General features: G+C 40.6%; 1 protein-coding gene across 2 annotated transcripts; it reads right to left on the bottom strand.

The window, feature by feature from the left end:
• Nucleotides 1-24: 24 nt before the first annotated feature.
• Nucleotides 25-24,363, bottom strand: bbox1 (butyrobetaine (gamma), 2-oxoglutarate dioxygenase (gamma-butyrobetaine hydroxylase) 1). Of its 2 annotated transcripts, XM_086026983.1 has the most exons (9): nucleotides 24,220-24,363; nucleotides 24,058-24,113; nucleotides 19,732-20,180; nucleotides 17,576-17,690; nucleotides 5,213-5,411; nucleotides 3,361-3,466; nucleotides 3,043-3,239; nucleotides 1,816-1,982; nucleotides 25-839 (listed from the first exon to the last, which is right to left on the bottom strand). In XM_086026983.1, the coding sequence occupies exons 3-9, from the start codon at nucleotides 20,137-20,139 to the stop codon at nucleotides 688-690; spliced, it is 1,344 nt and encodes a 447-aa protein (XP_085883109.1). In that variant the 5' UTR covers nucleotides 20,140-20,180; nucleotides 24,058-24,113; nucleotides 24,220-24,363; the 3' UTR covers nucleotides 25-687. The 2 variants fall into 2 exon arrangements, with proteins under 2 accessions (XP_085883109.1, XP_085883108.1); XM_086026982.1 differs by lacking the exon at nucleotides 24,220-24,363 and having other exon boundaries at nucleotides 24,058-24,205.
• Nucleotides 24,364-25,048: the final 685 nt, after the last annotated feature.

Here is a 25,048-nt window from a genome sequence, read left to right as displayed (position 1 = left end):
GGAAAAACTACATTAGACACAAACTGCTCAAATGTTGATTTATTGTAGATGCAGTAAAACAAACACTTGGTGTTGATTTAATTACAACTTTGGCTCCACAACTCGTGTGCATCTGATTTAAAACCAGTGGAAAAGGATAAAAGGCACAGGATTACATCCAAAAATGATAAACCTAGTAAATCATTGGTCTTAATGTATCAGAAAAATAAATATCATGCAGGAGGAAAAGGATCTCTTTGCAGTTGATTGGAAGAGCAGATTTTATTTACATCAAAAGTCCGTTGGAGGAAACCCCACTTGTCAGGATGTGGCAAAAGGAGTTTGGAGATTTAAGACCTCTGCTGATGAGTTTCGTTTCCACGAGAAGCTTCAAGTGTGTGGAACCACTCAATTTACATTTGGGCAAGTTTTCACTTCGTAATCAGAATACAAGCATGGCGATGCAGGTGAAAATATATCTTTGATATAAAATCTTAATATATTTAAAAGATGATTCGCTTCAAAATGTTTTTCAGGGCGGGTTTGTAAAATTGTTTAATGAAACCAGAGTTCATAAATAATTGCATTGGTGCGTTGCACTGAAGGTTCGAGAGTAAAGCTCAAACTTGTATGACAATTCAGATGCCATGCAGGGATTAAAGTGTCGCTACTTGACTGTCACAGGGTTCATTCTTGACGTGGGTCAGCCTAATTGACGGCGTTGCGCAGTATCCGGAGGCGAGACATGACTTCATCCCAATCCAGGTAGGCGCCCTCCAGGTGTCGCATCCTGTCCGGCGTGCTCACGTAGCTCTTTCGGCCGTGCAGCAGGCGCCAGTTGTCAAACGTCACAATGTCACCTGGAACGCAAGCACAACCAGTGGTGACTAAAGACAAGTTTGCAGAGGATTGCAACCTGCTGCGTATAGTGACAAATGACAACTTTATATATATATGCATACATACATTTGTATATATATACAAAATAGCCATAATACAACAAGTGAAAGCAAAAAAAAATGAACACAAAACACTATATACAATGGACACAACAGCATAAAACTGTCAGTCTCACGTCAAATCAAAAGCCAAAAAATAGCAATGTGTCTTCAAACGGGTTTTAAAAATGGAACATTTAAGGTCATTCCAAAGGGAAGGACAAGCAACAGAAAAGGCCCGATCCCCTCTGAGGCTCCGCTTGGCCCTCGGCAACTCGAGCAGCGCCTGGTCCGCAGACCTGAGGCTCCGGGAAGGTGCAGAGGGGTGGAAGAGCTCGGAGAGGTACGCCGGGGCCAGGCCATTTAAAGACTTGTAAACAAACATATATGTGTGTGTGGAGGGGGGTGCGGGTGTGTGTGTAAAAGTGGGACAAGTCTCTATTTGACAACTTCGCCGTTTTTCAACGCTCCTGCCTCGGATCCTCTTCGATTGTCCTTCGTTTTGGAGGGATTATGCGATGCTCTGAGATTATTGCAGCACACCGCACACAATACGACCAAAATTGTTAAATGCCTTCTTTTCGATCTTTACGTGTCAGTCACAGATAACAATTTTTTTTTTTTTAGTATTTGAAAATGTATGTACCAGGCCTTGGGAATCTTTGGATGCATTTTTTTTTAATCACCTTTATTTTAAAGGGTAGAGTCATGTTAAATGAGATTGAAATCAAACTGTTTCGAGAGCATATTTTGTTGCATATTTTCAGTTTAAACTATTAATACAGGCAAAGATGACAAATGTTAGTATTCACGGTAGGGTTCGGGGTCCCTAATAGAATCCAAATTAAAGTTGTCCTGCAGCAGAAGCAGAGCTCGGGGGAAGACGGTTGACACTGACCTGGCTCCATCTTATAGGTGACCACATTCTCTGGTCGCTTCATGATGTTCACGTAGGCTTTGAGTGCTCTGTAGAAGGGTTGGACTTGAACAAGAGGGAGGTCCAGTACCGAATCCCTGGTAGCGTTGTTGTAGTTTATCCTCACAACTTGATCCTGGTCATTAATGCTGATCACAAAAACAGACAAGGGTGAAATGCCAAACAAGGGATGACTTGGACAACTACAACAAGATAATAATACTTCAACATAGCCATAGAAATGTCTCATTTGAACTTACATGAGATATTAAAAACAGCTCAGTCAGTCAAATGAAAAGCTAAGCGATCATCTATGAATGCGGCATCTTTCATAATGTTCTTGGACAGGATGGCATCAGATTGCTAAACGGTATCTAATAAAGCCAGAACACTAATAGTGTTGAGCAGCAGATGGCAGTATTCCTCTTTCTCATCAGTCCACTCAAACTCATTGGTGAGGTGTAAGGCACATTTGTTCCATGTATGTCAGGGATGGGCAACTGGCGGCCAGCACCGCCAACTTGGTCCATTCATTCAATATTTGTTTGGAGGGGGGATTACAATTAAATCATTCATTTCTTCCACCGAAAAAAAGGCAGACAAACATTCAATATACAAAGTACGTCCATGTCTGCGGCTTATTTGGGGTCAGGTTGCGGGGTCAGCAGCTTTAGCAGAGAAGCCCAGACTTCCCTCTGTCCAGTCACTTCTTTCAACTCTTCCAAGACGTTCCCGGGCCGGCTGCGCGACATAGTTTCTTCGGCGTGACCTGGGTCCCGGGGGCCTCCTGCCGGTGTGACATGCCCTGAACACCTCACAGCATCCTAACTCAATGCCCGAGCCACCTCATCTGGCTCCTCTCAACGTGGAGGAGTGTACACCATTTGTGTCACCCTTGAATGGTATTTTTTATGCAAGGGCCCTATGCAGTGGGAACAAAATACTTAATATGTTGTTATTTTGTTGTTTGCTTTAAACTCTTTGTTGCTAGGTTCATAACGTGGATCTTTTATACATGCGTTGAAAAATGCACTATCAACAATAACACATTTAAAATAGTATTTTGTCATACATCTGGTAAGCAAGTACGTGGTCCTATGTGGGCCCCCAAGTAGCACTGATGAAAAATTGTGGCCCCCTCCAGCATTTAAGTTGCCCATCCCTGATATGTGTGTGTGTGCGTGTGTTTTGACAATCCGCCTCTCTCACTCAATGATACTCTTCTTGGACTGCAGCATGAAGTCGCAGTAGTCCGTCCCCGTGTCGGTGAAGTCCACCAGGAGCGAGGCCAGCGTGCGGAAGGCCTCGGGGTCTTCGCGCCGCAGCTGCTCGGCCGTGTGGAAGCCGTCGACCGCCTCGCTGTCGCCGCCCTCTTCCGCCTGGCCGATGCAGTGCAGGAACTGCACCTGTGCTCAGCGTGACAAGATAATCCACCCTTTACTACGCATTCCGGACACAAATACTCGTGGAACGTTCACTGCCGCCGAGAGGTGCCTCGAATTGAAGCACGTGACCGAATGGACTCACTCCGGGGGCAAAGTGTAATGCAGGGTAGTCTGTGTGGAGGCTGAGATTTCCTGAGGTATAGGCCACATTGTTTGCCATGTACTTGTCCACAACTTGCCATGTATGCCTGAGGACAGCAAAAGGAACATGACATGAACAAGAGCACTCAAGTTTGCGGAGTGCACGCAACACAGATGCGAAACAGTTCTGAGAAACGCTGATTATACATTGAAATATGATCCATCATCTTTTATTGCGCTTTTCCTCATTAGGTTTGCCGGTCGGATGGAAATTACTTTCCAACGCTCTTTAAACGCATTCTAGACACAAACCCTCGGGCGCACTCTGTTACAGTTGCCGGCGGTGACCGTTTAGTGAGCTGCATTTACCTGCACAGCAAGGTTATTACAATTCACGAAAAGTAGCAAATAACCAGAGCTGGGCATTCCGTCTGTGTGACGGACCGGTCCGTCGATCCGTCACTGAGGGACACCCGTCTTGCTGACGGTTGACGAATGATGGGTAAAAATTGGAAGATATTCCAGCAGTCGTTAAGTGTGCTCTAATTTGTTCCATTTCTGTCGGTGTAGTGATAATGGGCAAACCAACAGCGGGAGAAAAAGGCCATGGCTGAGTTTTCCCATTTATTGCCATTTTCAATGATAACGAACACAGAATGAATAAACACTAGATTTGTTTTCAAACCGGACCGTCGTATTAATGCTGTAACCAAAGCGGGACGCCGCCTGTGTCTATGATGCAATGCTGTGAAGGTGAACGCCTGACAATCACTTCTCCTGCCCTGTTGTTTTGCCGGCGCTGACATCATTACACATTTCGTTATCTCACAATACCTCCTTTTGAGAGTCTCATGCAACAATTTTGCTGAATTTCTGTCTTCACAAAATGGTTCTTCTTTGGTCAAATGCTCATGTCACCCACAGCGCTTGTATCTCACTAAATACAATATATTTTGTAAGCAAAAACCATCCCTAAATGTTATTTTAGCAGCTTTCTAGAGTACACCATTGTTCAGATCATTAGAGGTGTGATGGAAGCAAAAGTAACATCAAAAGTCACTGTTTAGTTCGATTCATTTGTTTTCACCCCCCAAAAACATTTTTTCCAAATTTTGTTGGAAGTGGCTGAATTTCTTAAAACTTACCTATGTTCTCATAGGTGTAGACATTTTTTTTTTCCTGGTCAAAGACAATCTATTCTTTCATTGAATTGAAAAGATGCGGTGTTAAGACAAAACCTGAGCAAATCGTATTACGTGTAGAGCTCGTGGAGCTGCAGGCCGTTCATTAAGATGTGTTGAGAACAAGAGCCGAGTGCTAATGAGGTAACGTTAGCTGCCATGTTGTGACGATGAGAAACAAACGGCGCTTTACTTCCAACTCCGTGAGCTCGTCCTCTGGCAATGGAAAGGCGCCATTGCTCCAAACCTCTGTTCTGACTGAGCGCACCAGCTAATTCCTCCGGTTTAAAGCAGCTGGAATGGTTTTGGCTTGCTTGTCCCGTCCGTCTGTCTCTTCGCGTAATAAACCAAAGCGATCTACTCCCGTGAGATAAAACTCGCCAGAGGACTCGCGCTTAGCTTTTCGGAAGGCCCAAATCAATCAACGTGATGAACACAACGGGCATTTTCCTCGCCATCAAAGTTGGAGAGAATATCTAACAAATGTTGCCATTGTTTTTGGATCCCTTGGAAAATAGATAGAAATATAATATATCAAGTTTTATTCAATAACGGTCCCTGGGCTGAGATCATGCTCATGTGGAAAACTCACCATTTGAGCATTTAGTGAGGCCGCAGCTTATTTAACAGCGGCTGACAAACGCGCATTGGGCAAACTTCACCGAGTCTTACCCGTAGAACGTCAGTCTCAGATAACCGATCCTCTCGGCGAGCCTGCCCACGTGGCCTTGCTCTGCCGGAGCCCCCTTCAGGTAGACGATACCAACGCGCCTGAGCGCCACAAGCCACGCCAGCGCGGCCTTGTCATCATTGAGGATGTCCTGGTAGTTGGCAGTGGGAATACGCAGTTTGCCGTCCCAGTAGTAGCGCTCTGAAATGAGGAAATGACAAAGAAATGTAGGTAGTTGTGAATTGACGCGAGGTAATCGAATAAGATTTCAAAAGCCAATAATAATAATAATAATACAATTATTATTTTATCCAACTATTTATCCATTTTCACACTACACTATATATACACACACATATATACACACATATATATACACAGATATATATACACATATATATACATAAACATAAACATATACTGAGCTGGGCAAAGAAGAGCATTTCTCACGTATTTGAGGCTGAATACCATTATTACTAAAGCAAAAAACACAGTTATCTTTATCTTCCAATACATCACCTCCAAACAACTCCAAACCTCTACACTGCAATGTAGCAACCACAATCAATAATTCATAAAAACACATAAATCACATCCTACTCGCCACAGATGCTAATGCAGAGGCTCCTGCTTGTCTGTGTAAGCTAACTGTTCCACTCATACATAACTACTCTGTGCCCCTCCAAAAAAAAATCCTGATGGAAAGCATCAGTGTTGGTTGAGATAGGCTCATAAAGTTCCGTTTTTCTTGAAACGTGCGCCTTGAAAGTGAATTATCAATCATGATCTGACATCATCCTCCATCGTAAATCAAGCGTTGTATGAAAACATGTACAGTAAATGCAACCTGTTTGGTTCAAGCTCTGTTGCGAGTCGAAACTGGGGATCCCCCTCACTCTATTATGTCTTCATCATGTACTGCAGAGAATCTGTATACTTCTGACCTATGTGCATCTTAATTGCTCATTTTGCACAACCTCTCAAGACATTTTGTGAGAAAACCATTTTCAACTTTACAGTGAGTACACATAACCAACTAATTACAAGTATGTGGCGCTCTCGGGAGAAGCAACTCTGGAGATAAAACTGCGACACGCGTTCTGCTGCAAATCTACATTGATACAGAGTAGTGGGACATGTTCTAGTTTTAGGGTTTCATTCATTTGCGATGATTAATTACAGCGAACTTAAGTTTCCATCACGTGTGATGATGGCACTTACTCACTAAATATTGTTTGAACCACAGAGCTGCAGTTATTTTACAGAGCTGCCAAAGATGGCTCAGCCTGTGATGGGTCAGCTTTTCAGTTCTGACTACATTTGAGGACACATCCAAGTTTATTATTCCAAAGCCGCCGAGGGAACGCCGGCTTTCTTTTCAAAGGCCCCACAGCGAGCAAGCACAGGCGGTCTCCTTGAGTTCAGTGTTGCATAACAGGTGGTCTACAAGAGTGTCACAGACGCTTATCAAACTTCACCACTAAGGTCTCTAGACTCCACTTCTCCTAGTAGATGGGTTCAGGCAAAGATAAACTCCCATCTCTCACAGTTAGCTGCTCACAGGTTTCAGAAAGGAGGAACTTTTCATCCCAACACTTCAACAATTTTTGAGTAAAAAAAAAAATCAGGTGCGTTGCCTTTTCCAAGCAACGAGTACGGGCAACCGTTTGTATCAAGATGAAAGCGTCATGTTCTGTTGGCGTTTTGTTGTGTTTTTCTGTCAAAGGCTATTACTTGTGTTTTTTCCTTTTTCCCTTCGTGACACAGAAAGCTGCGAGGAGCGAGTAGGGAGGCGCACACCTTGGAGGTATTGATAATCATCCCCCAGTCTCATTCCCTGTGGCCAAACCAGGGAGACATCAGATCGCTCTCTTATGAGAGAAAACAGAAGACGAGGAAAACGTGGCCTTCGGGGGATGGAACAAAGAGGAAGACGCCAATACTTTACCACAAGCTCCCTGGTGTGGGCCGCCTCACTCGCTCCACCCGGCTCACCATGCCAAAACCCAGACAGAACATGACAAAAAAACACCATCAAGAAAAAGTCACGGTGAGTCTCGATAAGAGTAGAAAAGCGATATGAATCTCTGCTTGCATGCAACGCATCAAGAACAGTGACTAAGTTCCAAGAGGAATCCTTCACCTCACTAAGATAAAACATTTCAAAGGCTGCATTTTTCTTCTCTGATGATAATACGACAGAACCCTATTAATGTGGTTATGGCATTTCATTGATAAATGTAATACAATATTGATGCAGCTTGAACAATTTCAAGCTATATTATAAAATGACTTTCCCTATTTTACCGTTTTGTGCTGAGGTAATGAGGCCTGGGTCATAAAATCCACCCTGGAGTGGTGCTGATGAAATGGATAAGAAGCATCCTCGTTTGGAGCCGGGATGAGCAGCGGAGCGTGCCCAATCTCTTAAACACGCATCGCTACCTTGAGTGCACATTATCATCCTCCAAGGGTGAACTCTTAGGTGCACAAGTCTTGAAATATATACTGTATTTGAGCACGTTTTTTCGCAAATAAGACACTAACAATGTTTTATTTATTTTTTTCATTTTTCGAAGTAATTACAGAAGCGTAACCTTAGATTGATTGGGCTTTTCATTGCAACCTATGCCATTTCATAGTTTGCTACTGAAAGCAATTGAATTTGACAGGCACTCTGAGAAAAATCAGCAAGCTTCTTTCAGACGGACAAATGGAAAAAGTCCTCCCACTGCTATACGCCCATTTGGTTCTACTCCTTTTTCCATGGAGCCACTCTCCAGCGACCTCCGTCTAACAGCTGCAAAGTGTATTTCTAGTAAGAGGAGGATTTTAGTGCCTACATTTTGTACCTGGCTGATGTTTGAAGCTCCTCCACATCTCTTCTTCGTACCTATTTCTTAATAGCCCTTCAAATGTCGGCAGCGCAATCAAACCGCAAAGCAAAAGCCTGCAAGGGATGGACAATTTGCAAGGCGAGCCTACTGGCATCTAATTTTTTTTTTTTTTTTTTTTTTTACATTTTATTTTATTTTTGATTTTTTTTAAGAGATGTGGAATGTGCAGTCCCTCGTATTGAAAGCAAGGCTTAAGGGCCGCATCGGTAATACCCACAGACGGTTAGGGCCAGGCCATTAATTGAAATGTAATCGTGATTTCAATTTCGGCTTCTCACCATCACAAAAACATTAAAAAAAAAAGATTAATGTGTTAAATAGTGTGTGTGTATGTAAGATCCTATGCTGTGAAGATCCCTTGAATGCATTTTTGTTGTTTGCAACAAACGTGTGACATATGTTCATCCGCCTAAGATGTTAATTGACATTTCAATTGGAGTTTCAGAGCTGCCAAATGTTACGGCTCATCTTGTTTCAGAAATCATCGACCACTAATTTTTTACGCCGCTAACACTGATTGTTGTTTGGCTAGCTAACGTGGCAAAAAATGATTCGGAAATGTAAGAGAAGACGTGTCCAAGAAATACATTGCACAAACTAGAAACCTAAATTATAAACTACCCCGTCCAATCTGTCAGCAATGTTATTTGTTTGTTTGCAAAATAGAGTGCTGAGTGAGTTTTCATTTTGACAGTAAAATCTGATTAATCATCTGAGGTATGAGACTTGCTTTCTTTACAACGGTTGAAAAAGGAATCGGGAAATAATAATAATAATAATAATAATAACAATAATATGAATGATACATTTAATTTGAAAGCGCTTTTCATAGTACCCAAAGACACTTTACAAAGAAAAAGGCTATTTCAACCATGGACAGATGTTTCTGATGATACTGCCACATTGAAATCTCATTCGCATTGATCTAGGCTGCTACTGCAAGAGTGATATAATAAATACATTACAATGACAAATATTGAAGCCATAATTGATTTGCAATTAAGGTTATGGAGTAATGATTTTGTTGTGTAATTGCATAGTACGCATAATCCTTTTTATCCTATTACATAATATACTGCAATAACGACCTCAGTAATGCTCTTGACAAAATGTAAAAAAATAAAAATGGAAATTCAGACAAATTGTTCTGAAAGTAATTTTCTATAGGTTGGCAGCTGTAGTTTACTGTAAAACTGAACAAAAAAACAAAAGAATTATAGACCTTGTACTGTACATTGAAATACAACACGTACTTCATTTTAGAAACATTGCCAGCTTATTGCTAGCAATCAATAGAAAACCTCATTGAAGGGCTAGCGAAAATAAGCCTTACCACACTGCCCCCAGGTGTGCACAGCAGCAACGGCAGTTATTCATTCGTATTTACTGTTTTGTATTACTATTATTTCAATATTATTATTTGACTTGTTCCCAATAAATTTTTGGGGTTGTTCTTTTAAGTTCACCTATTTTATATTTAGTTGGTAGATGAATAAATAAAATAGCAAGTTCTGAACTCAATGAATAATCCAGCCATAGTGACTATGATGACTGGCATACGTCCCTGCGGAGTGTCTTCACATTCCTTATCTGGCTGCACAGTTCAAAGGGTCAGGAAGTTTCTACTTGTGATAAGAGAAGAGAAAGTGGGCCAAAGGCCAGGCTTGATAGTAACAATTATTCCTCTTGTGAAACTGGGTCGGGATGTCTTGTACAGGCCCGGCAGTGGTTTAAGATGTCACCAGTGACAAAGAGGCTACATACAGCTTTGCTCACTGCGCGCATAGATCTCACCACTGAAGGACCAGCTGCAGTTCTGCAGAATTCTCGTTGGTTAACACAGCACGCACACAAATGTCGAGGGAATTGTATTTGGGGCAGATGGGTCAAAGAAATGTGACTATAACTCTTCTGATCACGGAGTAACTTCCTCATACGGATGTCTTGTCAGCAGATGGTCAGCAATGGAAAAAATGCTGTCTATACAACAACCGATACATATAAATATATATATATATATATATACAGTAAAGCATATGTATTCATTGTGGCCAGTTTAAGTAAACAAGGCGACTTGCATCATTGCAGAGCTGCAAGTAATTTCCTGAACTGCACTGTACTTGGGGCATAGAAAAAATGACTAGACATGGATTAAAAGAGAGGCACGGCTGGTGATTAAAGCGTATGACTGTCTTCGTCAATCTTGAAGCATTAAGGCAAAACGGGGGGAAAAAACCAACTGGAAAAAGCTGGAGATTAAATCACCACTCTTTTCCTCCCATGGGGGAAGGCCTGTGCGTCTACAGTCAACGAGGAATCAACGTTGCTGTCTCGCATAGTTTCCAGCTGTGGTGGGCTGAGAGGCCATGTCCGAATTAGCATGCGTCTTGTTTGCTGACATTCAAACACATGTCGAAGAGAAAAAGCCTTGAGTACGTACGATGGTGCATTAGTGCTCATTTGTGTAAAAGCACGAGGGCTTTGGCAGGAAGGACTGCGGAGGTGCATGTTTGAAATGACAGCAACAGCCTGACAAGGCTCTTGGACAAATCTGCCACCACCGTTTCCGCTCAGGTCGAGTCCGGCGTACATAGCCCCTTCCCCCGAAAACATAGTCGGTCGGCTACAGTAGCTTTTCCAGAGAAGGAAACCTGAAGCTATGAATCCGGTGGCTGTCAGGCAGCTCAGGGCAGTGTGTCTGTCCCCTCATTATGCTTTGTTGAAGCCTGGAGGGCTGTGTTACTTCCTCTGCAGCCTACAAAGTAACTTTACTCTGACTTGAGTGAGTTTTATCGCAAAGCTGCCATCATTTCAATGGACCATCTGTGGAATGCACACATGGGAGCTCCAGCCAGATGGGACTGACATTTTAGAAAGAAATACCTCCGATAAATAACACGTATAAAGCAATGTGTCTGACTGACACAAAAACTTCCTTTTTTGTTTTGACTTGCACAACTTGTTACCATACAATTTCAAAACGTCTCAAACGAATATTGTAGTTAAGAGGTGCAAGCAGAGTGAAATGCTACAAATGAGACTGACTGTCTCACCTTTTTCAAAGGTTGGCTTGGAACTGAAATCGGAATTGCTACTGCCACCGTACAGTGAAAAGTTGATTTAAGCAGAAAATCCTGTTCATAATTAAGCTCATTCTGAACAAATGATTTTCTGCAAGTGCATGAAGAGCGTTCTTGACAAGAGAAAGCACCCACTTAAGAGTATCCTGCCAAGATGCATGTTAGTTTCTTACCAATTCACTCTGTGACATCGGCTTAAAAGCTTTGTAAAAGACTTGAGACGTCATATTACACATTGACGTTTAGAGAATTTATTCCCAGAGGTGCGCATTTTCATACAGTCGGTTGGTCCGTTATTCGTCATCCGTCAGCGGCCAGGGTACCCGTATGTCATTTGTCAGTCTGTCATTTTTCGTGACAAACTGAATTGTAATCAGTCAGTCAGTCTGTCAATCGGCCCCCCTAAAAACGTCAGAAAACTGGCATCCGCCAGTGACGGACTGGCGGACCGTTAGTCCGTCACTGGCCGCTGTTAGTGACGATTACAATGACAGATGAAAACCCCTCAATCGTCAGTGACGGACCGGTCCGTCAGTCTGACGGAATGTCCATCTCTGATTATCCCTCTCGATTCTCTTGGCACTGGTAGTGTGCTGGTTCCAAGTCCAGATAAAAAAAAAGAAATAAAAACATGTGGGTTGTGTCAAGGAAATTTTTCAAATCACTCAAATTGCTGATGGGAACAGCCGAAAAAGTCACTGATTTCAAAAACCAACAACAAAACCTGGTTGTAGACAGAGTGTCTCAAAACACATATGACTTTTTTCCCTTTGAAGACTTTCAAAGCTTTCCTTCCAAGAGAGCATAAAGAGATGTGCAGTTTCCATAACAGCACTGCAAGCCCATCACATACCTTGGAATATATCTCAAGAAACACTGAACAACATTCCATTACAAGTTTGAAGATGTGTTTTGGGGGCACAAATCTGGAAACTTGAGTGATTTGAGTGATCTTATACCTTAGCCGCTTAGTTTACCCTGTGTAAGGAATCAATATGTTCATGCATATTTTTATTTTATGTGTCAATGTATTTATTTTATTTATTTTTTTACAAATTGAAAGTTGTGTACTAAAATTGTTCTTTACGATCCAACCTTAGATCTTAATATTGTATTACATATTGTATACATATTCAGAACTTTTTTGTCAAAATGGAACAAAACACTTGCCCTGGGAAACAATAATAGTTTCAGTGTTTGATGGTTGATGGAGAACTGACACCTGTAGTTTGTTGGCAAGAAGCCTTAAAGAAAATTCAGTCATGATTATGCTAAAAATGACAACTGCAGCGATAGTTGGCTTTGAGAGAATATGCAGGTTTTCCAGCATTGAATCCATGCTTTGCAAGATCTTTTGTGTCACCAAGACAGTGATGACACGTAATTGAGGCCAGATGGGAAAGAGGAAACAAGATAGTCAGCATGATGAATCCGTTTTTACTTAGCTGGGACATGAAATCAGTCAGGAAACTCAAACAAGGGAAGTCTGACTTGCAATGAAGTTAATTAGACTCAGTCCATACGAATACATAAAAGGAATTGTGTTCAAAATTGGAAATTAGCCAATCTCAATTAATACAACTACATTCCATCACATTTGTATAGTTGAAGGTTTAAGTACAAATTTATGTTCTTTGGGCAAGAAGTTTGAAGTACTTAGAGAATATACACGTTAATTTGTAGCTAAAATGTGTCAACTAAATAAATATCACATTTATGTTTACATTCGTACTTTGTGCAAAAATGGATGTTTGAAGCGAAATAGTAATGTTGTACTTTGTTAGTGAGCCAATCCTGGTAGATTTAAAATGGGCTACTATATGACCCAGTTGTCAGATCTCAAGTTCTGATATAAACACACCGAACGTAGTAAATGTTCCACATTTTTAAAAAGTAGCAGATGTGTCAGCATAAGAGGATGGTGATTAACGCCCCTCGGTTATGTGCGCAGAAGAAATTAGATTGGTGTAACTACGATTACTTTCCGTAAACATTCGTTTGCATTATTTCTGACCTTTAGGCACAAATTAAATCATTAGTCATGATTTCAACTCCAACTAAATAAGGATGACATGTATAAATTGCAGAAGTTGCCATAGGTCAACTATTAAACACATCTGGCAGGGGCCTTCAGCAAATAGCGGGCAGATCTATGGCTAAAAAGGGGGTCATTGATGATAAGGATGTGCATGACGCAACCCTTCGGTGAAGCAAAATGTACACATCATCACTCTCCGTATGTGACGTAAGCAGCCTAAAGAGCTAAAAAGCAACGCATCAGAATTCCACAAACAATAAACAGGATGTGTTGGACATATTTTATCTAAAATGTACTGGGCGGATCAAAGAATCTGCAGCTAATTAAAATACCATTAAAAAAAAATAGAGCACAACTCAATGTCACCTTTGATCCGACAGACAACTGATGCAACACGAAGACTGAAGATGACAGCCTATACGCAACGCAGAAACATATACAGTAAAATGGAGGTAGAACAGGGCTCCCATGGCCCAGACCATTAAAGTTCTTCAGTTAAAGTGGGAGTCAACCCAAGCATATTTTTTTCAAGAATATGTTTCATGGAAGCCCACTAGTTGAAACAAGGCATTCTGATAACTATTACATTTGCGGAATAATAGTTAATCCACCTGTTTTTAGCCATCTTTGGGGGTGACCATTTTGTTACTTCTGTCGACTGAAAATGACATCACAACTGCGCAGGGCACAGGGCACCAATCGCGGCTGATCTGTTGTCTGAAGCTGAGCCGTCGACAGAAATGACAAAATGGCCGCCCCCAACGATGGTTAAAAACTGGTGGATCTTGCTGCTTAAATCATACTCCACAAATGCAACATTAATCAGAATGGATTAACTCTTATTCCACAAATATAATATTTATCAGAATGCCGTGTTTCAACTAGTGGGCCTGCTGGGAACATATTCTTGAAAAAAATATGGTTAGGTTGATTTCCACTTTAAGACAATAAGGCAGTAAGTCTTGTGATTTCAGCTAAATCATACATACGGGCTCTGGGATTTGTTCATTCCCAGGAAAGGAAATATTGACAGCGGTGGGCTTGCGTTCTGGAAGAACATGCAGATCTTTTGTTGACCCTCACTCTAAATCCGTTTTCCATGTGGCAAAAAGGAGGCTCTCCCAAGACTAACCTCCTCTTACCTAATGCTGAAGAAACTGCAGGCCAGGAGACTACGTCTCAATTCAGCTTTAAACCAATGTCTGTGCATTTAATTTCAAACCTAATTGAAATACATGATACTCTGCCATTATTGCTAGGAAAAATGCTGGATGCAAAGAACTCCATTTTAGTGCATTAGAAGAACATTAAGCTGTTGGCTAGGATTTAAATAAGTTTTAACTCCTTCTTAATTCTTTTAAGGCAGGCAGTAGTCTGTGTTTCAGTACGGGATATTTATATTGTACACGTTTCATTTCGTTGTTATTTATGTACTGCATGTTCAAAATTAAAAGCCAATTATCAAATCAGTGTAGACATTATTAGTGTGGTAAATGAGAATGTTTGGTCAAAATGTCTGCACTTTTCTGGCATACATAAATAATGTCGGTGATGAAAAGACCCTTTCATTCTAATGATCTACGAAAACGTGCAGTCGTCCTGCCTTGGCAAGTGTTTCCAAGTGGTTACGTACACAACATAAACTGTGATTAATACAGGTATGTGTCGTCATGTAAGAAGGGATTATTGTTTTGTTGGATTTCACCCAGAGACACACTTACAACACGAAAATTACAACAGCTTTATTTTTCTCCATCCGACAAAGTTAGAAACCTGAGTGTTATCTTTAAACTCCGAGCTAAATTTGATCCCACACATTAACAACAGTAAACTGGATTTTACCACCCGTAAGAGCATCGCCAAGGTCTGCCCGTTTTTCACTTGAGAAAACACAGACACTAAAGCACACCTTTATCTCCAGGGTCATTGATTACTGTAACGATCGGGTCTTCTGAAAAATAAAAAACTATTACCGTGATTTCCGGACTACAAAACACACCTGATTAAAAGCCACAACAGCTATATTCAGCCATAAAAACTGATTTGGCCGCTTTGTAATTATAGCCGCAGGTATCCATCCACATTATAAATTGTGATATTTCCAAAGAAAGGTCACACAGATGGATTTTTAAAAAAAAACTTTATTCACCTTAAACACCGGTAGTTGCTATTTTTTTCCCCAAACAATGCCAGACACAGCTAGTTACACAATGGGATCCCAGAACCTTTCTCAGTCACTTTTGTTGTCACACAAGAGCAATTCGCAGACAGGCTTCATCAGGCAGCAGTGCACATAAGTCTGTGGCAGTGCAGCTTTTGGAAAGCTGTTTGTTACGTGTTTGGGAGATGCAGGAGATGTCGCTCCGGGGTCAGAAATCCTGTCTTCCGTGACTAGCCGTTAGCACTTGTCATCAGTTGCAAAGCGATGGTGGGAGTCGGTTGCCAAACAAACAATAGAGAGACAGGTGTTGCACTGCAGAGATGGCTGTATTTATGGCACTCGTGCCCTATGCTCATTAAACTCAAGATGCTCATTTTTGTTTTACTATATACCGGTCTCAGGGAACTCAGGGCCTCAGAGTTGATAGGGCATCGGTTGAATTTGGACAATTCCGATTCCTCGGTTCGATTCCGGTTCCTAACGATTCTCAATTCCAAAAAAAAGAACAAAAAAGTTTACATGGTTTAAATGAGGGAGAGACGCTGCGCAAATCGACTCTATTCCATGAATCTGGAGGTGTTTTATCAGATTTGAATTGCAACCTCTTTTGCATGAAATTATTTAATGACATGTATTGCACTGAGCAGAAGAATGGTCACTTTGTTCACTTTTGATATCCGCAGAGTAGTGTCTGCCCATATCTTTGTTATTGAGTTATAAAGCACACTACTGTATGATAACATCATTTGGGCCAATAAAAATAATATAACATGAGTTTTTATGGATGGTAATAGTTACATGCCCAAGCAATAATAGCTACTGTATCCCAACAACCTACTGCAGTCAGCGTAGCCACAGAAACAGCAGCAGGAGAAAGGTATAACATCCTCCCAGGCAAAAAAAGACATGTAGTACTTGCTGAAAACAATCCCCAAAGGTCCAGTTATCATATTGACCTCAATGTGGCCTTTGCAGTGAGTATATTCACTTTAAAGGCTATTTTGAACAGACCCATTCTGGCCTGGGTTCACTGGATGAGAGGGGAAATAAGTCCAACTATGAATAACACTTATGTGAGATTATGAGAGAAACACTTGGACGAAGCTGTTTATCATTAATTTGTCCATCTTTCCCGTATTTTTCCCCAGTGGAAGGAATTTTGAATCTGGCTCGGAGAGAGAAATAATTAAACCTCAAAAGTGTGAGTGTGTCATTTTACACCACATCTGGCTCTTTGGGCAATGCTGCATCTTGCTCCTATCTCTGACAATAGTAGTTCAAATGTAGAACTGCACTCAAGCGTGTCGTTTGCTGTTTGTGCCCCCCCCCAAAAGACATTATTTGTGCAGTCTGTGGTCTCCTAAATAGTGTATCCATAATCAGGCTCACAAACACACACATGACTGCAATGAGAACATAGACTTCCATAGAGGAGTCAATGAGGGGGTTCACACATGCACACAGTAATCGGTCTGGACCAGGTACAGCAGGAACCACTCAGGCCTGTGAGTCCTTCAGGACCTAAGGTAGAGCACACAGTCCAACTCACACAGTACAACTAAAGTCCACCCCCGCTCCACTGAAGTGCAAGACCTTGTTCTTGCAGCTGAAATGTTACTTTTCATGTCTGGCACACTGGAAAGCAGACTGGATCAATGTAAACAAGATCTAAAACTAAATCAATCTCCTGGTTTAATCCGAAGGCGTTAGGAGGTGTTGCTTCTTAACACCCTATTAGGTTTGAAAGTTTAAAAAAAACAAAAAAAAACGAGAAGATTATTTGTTCCATCCATTTAGGTCAATTTTCAGACACTGCCACAATGCGGCTTCAGCATAAAAAATGATTTTGTTGTCAACCACTAAATCCTCCTTTTACTGAATGCCAGTAAACTGTGGAAAATCAATAAAATCATCAAGGTGAAAAGAGGCCAATCAACTGTCCAGGAAGAAAAATCGGAAACTCAAATTCATACTTGCTTTCACAATGTGTTCAATTTTTTTGGAGCAGGTAAACACTGGTGGTGACTTAACACTTGTGAGACAACAGGAATCTGACCAACGCAACTGTAAGCCAGGCTTTATTCTATAAGGCCACTGACTATTTATGCTCTTTTGAAGTCGTTGAAATTAGTAAAGAGAAAGGCAGCTGCTTTAGAATTCAAACAAAAGATATATAAATATCAACTCACCATTGAGGAAGAGCTCTTCTTGCATGGCTTGTCTGGCCTCAAGAGAGAAGCAGCGTTTCTTTAGCCACTCTGCATCAAACACACTCGTGTGCTGGTCAGGCCACACAATGGACAACTGTGGACGAAACCAACTAAGGTTTACAAGGCAAAAATTCTCATCCATTTATTTTCTTCTGACTTCTGGCGAGAGGCAAAGGACATTCTGGACTGTGATTTCCAGCGGACTCCAAACATCTCATGAAAACTGTTTTAGAAAGTTTTCTTTGATTTTAGGTAATCATTGTTTTATTCCTTAACTCACGTGCCTATATAAATATTAAAATGCAGCAGGTAGTAGCAATGCTAGTGATGGAAATGGGGAGTGACACGAGTCACTAATATGTATCACTAATATGTCTGCTTCGAAACGGTTGAAATGTTCTGAAATCTGTCCACTCAACTACGGCGTTCAGGAGACCCTGAACCAAATAAGCACCAGTAAAGGTAGATGAAGGGATGGGTGCACTTCTTGTCAATGTCACAATTGTGCTTGACTGTCACCTTGCAAAAACAGCAGTCTGTTGAACACAAATTTCCACCAGCCCCCTGTTATTTTCTGTGGTTTGACATTTTCAGTAGAATATAAAAAACTAAACAATTTCTATCTGGGTTGGTCCTTGGCCCATTAAACACTTTAATGGTTTCATGGAAATCAGAATTGTTGGGCACTAACAGCACCCCCAACCACTCAACGACTCTGCTAGGTGCTGGTAATATGGTTCGACTGCCTCCCGGATTAAATAGCTCACGATTCCATCTGTGGCCGTTGCTTGGTCCACTAATCTTGCTGTTTTGTTTGCCAACAAAAAACATCCGAAACACAATGGCTCATTTGCGGCTCCTGATCCGCTGAAAGAAATTTAACTGAACTATGTAAAAAAAAATGAATAATAAATAAAAAATTCAAAGTAAAATGTGGACGTTGACAGTGTTTTACTCAGCGTCGGCCGTGATGCAAATAAATAAAGATACGCTTACTGTCAGCCATCTTATCCTCTAAGATACGGGTTGCCACACTTTCACCAGCTCAAAATCACGATTAGTAAATCTGAACAGGTTAACTTAATGTGGTGCTGAATGTGTGCCACCCATGTCAGATGGCTCCAATAGGCAATAGGGAGACTACAGTCTGGAATGGTCGGCAAGCAATCACTGGACACTTAAAGTATAGAGACAGACAACCTTTCACGCTGCCACTGAGTGGAAGTGTAACCTACGCTGTCTGCATGGAAATCAGGCAAAGGGACCGTTAACACCATCAATGACTCCCCTTAGAATACAATATGCAGAATTGAATGATTAGATTCACTTGCGGTTGGATTCACATGTCTTCTTTTTCGTTACGGTGCCTTTGCTTTGATTGGTGTGGACTCATTTTTGCAAAATCAGTAAATGAATTTGTAATCAATACAAACATGTGCACACGTTGAAAAATGTCATTTGTAATCAAGTGGTCATTGTATTCTATTTGATTTGATTTGAAATTTGTTGTGTCCACTTATTTATGTTCAGCACCTCATCTGTGGAAACTCTATGGAACTTTACTGGAAAAACAAACACTCTTTGCTTATTAATTAATAGAGAAGCCACTCAGGTGTAGCTAAATCTAGAAATCCAGCCAGATAAATCACACCAACATTTAATCTTTAGCTGGGTTCTGGAACTTATCCACATATTCTCTGTCTAAGAATGTAATGTTGGAAAAAATGCAGCTGAACGCTCGAGTAAAGCCATCTGGTGGTTTGTTAAAAAAATAAAAATAAAAATAAGCTTATAAGAAGCAATAAATCACTGAAACTCGCAGGCACCGTTACTTTTGCTAAACAATATAATGAGATTGAATACAAGAGCAGTACCAAAATGTTGCCAATATACAAGGAATAAATGGTCAGTTTTGATTGTTTGTGTCAAATCAATATTTCAGTACAAAATAGCAGTAGTTGGTAGTTTGCTTTGTAGCTCTGAAGAATGGTCATGCATCGTTCAAGTGTTTGAAATATCGCACGCGTTTGTAATATTTATCATGTATCAATGTTTTTTGAAGTCTCTCTGGCTGTAACTAACAATATTGGTACGACATCCATGAATATAACTGTAATAATACTTGGTTGGCCTACCTTGCTATCATTGGTAACCTCCACAACGTTAATGCCTGTGTGGATGTCCAGATCGGACATCAGCAGTTTGCGGGCCTGAGCTGATTGCAGTGTACAGACTGAGCACTGGCAGTTGTCCCTCAGCCACGTGAAGGGATACAGGCTCTGCCCTCCATCTTCCCACTCAACCTCCACCAGCCGCTCTTCATCCAGTGCTCGGGCATGTCTCACAGAGTGGCTGGCCACAGACAGGGAGGCTGAACCCAAAGTCTGCTGCTCACGAAGCTGCACGGATGTCGGACGAGCAGATGGTGGATGTGAAACCTTCCCTGGTCTTCGACCAAACTTGACAGTCAGACAGGCCGCAGAAGAGGCGCATCTCTGCAGGGCAGGCCGGGCAAGGGTAAGACGAGCCAAGGTACTCAACATATTTCAGGCTTCTCTTCCAAGTAACACAGGAGGACCACCAACTGTGAAGTCGTACAAAATGTCAACAGCAAGAATGAGACAGAGTTGACACAGCAAACGTTTTAACATTGTTGGATTTTGTGTGTTTGTTTTGATGTCCCTGGAAGCCCTACGACGCACATGTTAATACTTTTGCAACATTTTCTTGTGACCCGTCATCATCACATGATGGTAGTAATTTAAAGGACATTTTGTGGGTTCACACATGACTGATTTTATTTGTTACTTTGTGATTTGTACTGTTCAAAAAGTTTGGATTTTAGGTTATTTGTACTAAGAATGTGTAGCATTGCTTTTCGTTCATCCATCCATCCATCCATTATCTATACCGCTTATCCTCACAAGGGTCGCGTGAAATGGATGCCAGCCAATCGCAGGGCACACAGAGACAAACAAACATCCGCACTCACAATCACACCTAGGGGCAATTTAGAATGTCCAATCGGCTTACCATGCATGTTTTTGGAATGTGGGAGGAAACCGGAGTACCCGGAGAAAACCCACGCACGCACCTTAACCATTTTTTTCATGAAACGTAATCCCTCACATGTTCTCTGAAACATATAAAAGTTTCAGGGATATAAAAAAGTTTTGGTTTTCATCAGCAATAATGAGTCAAAGTATCCATACCCTCATATATTCAATGATAGATCACGATAAAAATGATTGCAGATTCCTTTCCAACAAGATGTGTTTTGTCAAGATTGACCCAGTAGGCCGTGAGATTCAAAGGAAAGTAGACACGCCTCTTTTTGCCAAAAATGTCCAAATTCGGCAGGCCGTAGCTCCCAAACCCTTGCTCCGATTGACCTAAAAGTTCAGATTTAGTGTTGTGCCATCACTATCAACAAGTGCACTAAGTTTCATTAAAATAAAAATCTGCTTGGTTAAACCCATTGGGTGATTTGGCATAGAATGACCGAAAGGCCTCTCTCTTTTATCCTCTTTAATGCCATGCATGGTTATACCTGTATAGTGTTTTTGTATATTATATTATGATGTGATGGTGTTATTAAGATATGGACTAGGTCACATAAATACACCCACTGAAGGCCTAGCTCCGAACCTCACCGCCCGCCACTGTCTAAAACTATATCTGAAAACATGTTAAAACCTGGTCACATAGTTTTAAAACATCCATTAGACTCTAAAACAGGTTCTCGCTAGTAGTTATTGTTGAAAGACAAGCATTAATTACTGGTATTCAAAACCAGGGCTGGTCCACCCATTAGGCAGTAAAGAAAAATGCTACGGAGGTGCAACAAAATGCAGAAAAAATGGATATAATTACATTTAAACTAGTTATTACTAATAATCATTAAGAGGAGCAAAGTGACCCACTTTGAAATCAGCGTTACTTCCCGGAGCATAAATATGATGCAGCCAAAGCAAACCTGATGCAAACAAACACCACTAGTAAGTATATAGTGGGACAAGGAGGCTTCATAAATGGTGCACTGTAAAAGATCATGAATCATCCACATGAGCCCTAAGAAGCAGTCAGTAATACGTTGTTTATGACCGTGGGGGATCACTGTCACTGACTGACTTGACAATAGTTTATGACCAGGGCAGAGCAGCAGGTTACATAGTACGTACAAAGCTTCACATGGGTTGCATTAACTCGAGTGTCAGGCTTGATTGTCTAATATTGGTTGCAATATATTTGTAAATGTATGGTGTTATCTGCACTTTAAATGGCATATGGTGACATGACAAAGGCTAAAATTATTTCATGATTCAATAATACAATTAAATGAATCTAACTTTCACTCAAATATTTCATATTAAAGCAAAATAAGAACACATAAATACATTGATTAATTAACATTAATTAATTAATAATATTAGTTAAAACAGCGACAGCTTTACTTATATTTATTTTGGACAAATGTAAAAAAAAAATCAAAGTCTGGTACTTGATGTTACATTTAATAAAAAAACGTGTGTATTACTACTTAGTATTTACAAAATAATATTTTCTCGTGGCTTCTTATCTCAGGTTTTTCTCCATATCTTAAATCTGATTGAAATGCTAATGCCATTGCACGTTATGCACTTTATGGCCAGGGATTAATGGTTCAACTTCATTTGATGAACTACCGAACTAAGCGACTGAATGCCAAAACAAGAGGAGAAAAAATGAAATACTGTATGTTGCATGGTCATTGAGTGAAAGCCAAAGGAAATCTTTGGGGGATGAACACAACCTCTTTTAAGTGGAGAAGCTGCACATTAACAATACCATCCATCCATACACTATCAGGTTCAAATTTAAAGCAATACCCAATTAATATTATTACAATTTATATTACCAAATCAGTCTCTGTCCTCCCCACGCTCTCCTCCCTCAGCTGATATGTGCAGCCCAAGTTAAGACCCTCCAGCATTTTATTTTATAGTTTATAATCTATTTATAAATTAACATCAGGCCGAACACGAGTTAGAGACAAATCATCTTAGAGCCGTGCCTGATCTACAAATAAATTACAGACATCTGTGATGGCAAACCCCTACATCAGAGGTGTCAAACTCAAGGTCCGCGGGGCGACATCATTTTATGTGGCCCGGGAAGGCAAATAATGTGTGTTGACTTAACATGTTTCTTTCAAATTGTCTTCAGATATTAAGCCTTTAAAGTGGAAATCAACCCAAACATATCTTTTTCTAGAATATGTTCTATGCAGGCCCACTAGTCTAAACACGGCATTCTGATTAATATTGCGTTTGTGGAATATGAGAAATCCACCTGTTTTTAGCTAGCTCAGGGGGCGGCCATTTTGTCACTTCTGTCAACTGGAGATGACATAGACGTTGCATATAAAATGAAACGACGTTGCATATAAAATCTGAAACTCTCATCGTGAGAAGGAAGGAAGAATAGTTACGGATATCTCAAATGCTCTTTTTGACTTGATAAAACAGAGTTACAGATATTTGGAACACGTATAGTCTAGTGCAGTGGTTCTCAACCTTTTTTCATTGATGTGAAATATTGTTTTCAGCCAAGTACCCCCTAACTAGTGCAAAGCCGTTTTGGATGAAAAAGCAAAAAGACTTTAAACAGTGTGCTATGGCATCAATGTCTGATTTGTTAAACTTTGGAACTCCATTTGGAGTCATCTCTCCAGAACTATTTGAAAATGAAAAGATGTAACTTAAAAAAGAGGACTAACTTAATTATTAAGATTTGTGCACACAAGAATAATTATCAATATATTGTCCTCCTTTGCGATCACAGTAAGAATCTGTTCTTCAAAAGAAACCTTCAACTTAATTTTGAAAAATAGTCTGAAAATACTATTTAATCATTAAAAAGAAGATTGACAGCATTACCAAGTGTCAACACTGAACATTTCATTGTTGCACTGAACTGAGTCTTTATGCATTTAGTGAGACTCTTGAGCTTGTGCTTTCCTGAGGATCTTTCTCATTATTGGTGGCAAGGAGGCAGCTGCTGTGATCAAGCTCTTTTTTTTTCCATTGCAGCTACTTTTTACATATTTTAAAATCTCAAGTACCCCTTGAAGTGTTTCAAGTGCCCCCAGGCTTACTAAGACTAGAGTCTTTGATTCATTCATTTACAAACAATTGGTGTGTGAACAAAATGTACTTTGTTGTTCCCCCGAAGTGACGTCCATGTGATATCTCCCAACGGGGTACACAACAAAGGCCAAATACATAGAAACCATTAAACATGAGTACATGAGTTTTATCGAAGAAATGCATGACTGCGGTTGCGTGCTAGCTAGCTAAATGACGTCAACGATTGCTCGTCGGGTCTGTACCGCCGCGTTCACTTGTGCTCGACTAATTAGTTGTCTTTATCAGTTGTACTCAAACACCATGAAAAGACATTGATCTTAGTGGTGTGACTACCTGTATTTAGATTTCCTCGGTCCCCGTGGCTCGGCGTCCGTCAACACAAACGTCGGCTGTCAGTATGGAAGAGAAAGTAGGTGAAAGGTCGCTGGAGGAGGCAGTGCAACATGACATAACCACAGCGCCTGTGTCCTCAACCCTCATATCCACTGAGCCTACCTTGATTTATTGTCTCAGACCATATGATATGACGCTTTGGTGATATTAAAACATTTAAATCCACGAAAGGTGTGTTATTGTCTAAGAACAATAAACTGAATGAAAGTCCCTTCTATCAGTATTCGCCTATGAATGTTCCAAAGGCTACTTAATTGTTTGCAACTCAGTCACAAAGGTGACCTGTGCCTTTGTGACAACAAAAGCAATATCCTATCTAATTTTGAGTTATAACAGGAGGCATAAACAACACATAAGGTGAAACAGGCATTTACCTGCAATCAAACCGGACTAAATATGTTGTCATTGCACAGACATACATCCATTAAAACTGTTAAGAAAAAAAAGTATCATATTTTTTTTAAGTACATTAAAAAGATGCCATGTATTTTCGGTCAACAGTTGGACAGATGGTTATAAGTACACATTGTATAGTTTGTGTCAAAAATGTCATTAACATTTAAAATATAAATTTACTACGTGTAACCAAGGGGACATCTTATTACTACATCTATTACGTACATTGTAAGTTACATCCATGAACATTTGTTGCTGTGTTTTAAATCATGAAACGCTTTTAGATTAGTAAGTCTCCTCAGTCCAACTGACTAACTATACACTGTAAAATGCTGTTTTTAGTACCCTAGAGAAGAGTAACGGGGAAAAAACTGGTAAGGCCCATTATTCTACACCCTTCCATCACTGCTCATCCTATACATCCCAATGAGCAGGTTCTTCCTCCGTAAAACTAATAATTAGAGGGCCTCTGTGTGTGTGTTTAATTTAAAGCAGACCTCTAAACCTTGTCAAGCAAACATTGAGGGGAACTTGG

Source organism: Filicampus tigris, chromosome 3, assembly GCF_054856515.1.
Source record: "Filicampus tigris isolate MCC_2025a chromosome 3, RoL_Ftig_1.0, whole genome shotgun sequence".
In the NCBI taxonomy this organism is placed as follows: Eukaryota; Metazoa; Chordata; class Actinopteri; order Syngnathiformes; family Syngnathidae; genus Filicampus; species Filicampus tigris.
Note: the sequence above shows the minus strand (reverse complement) of the source record. Positions and strands in the feature narration are given on the sequence as shown.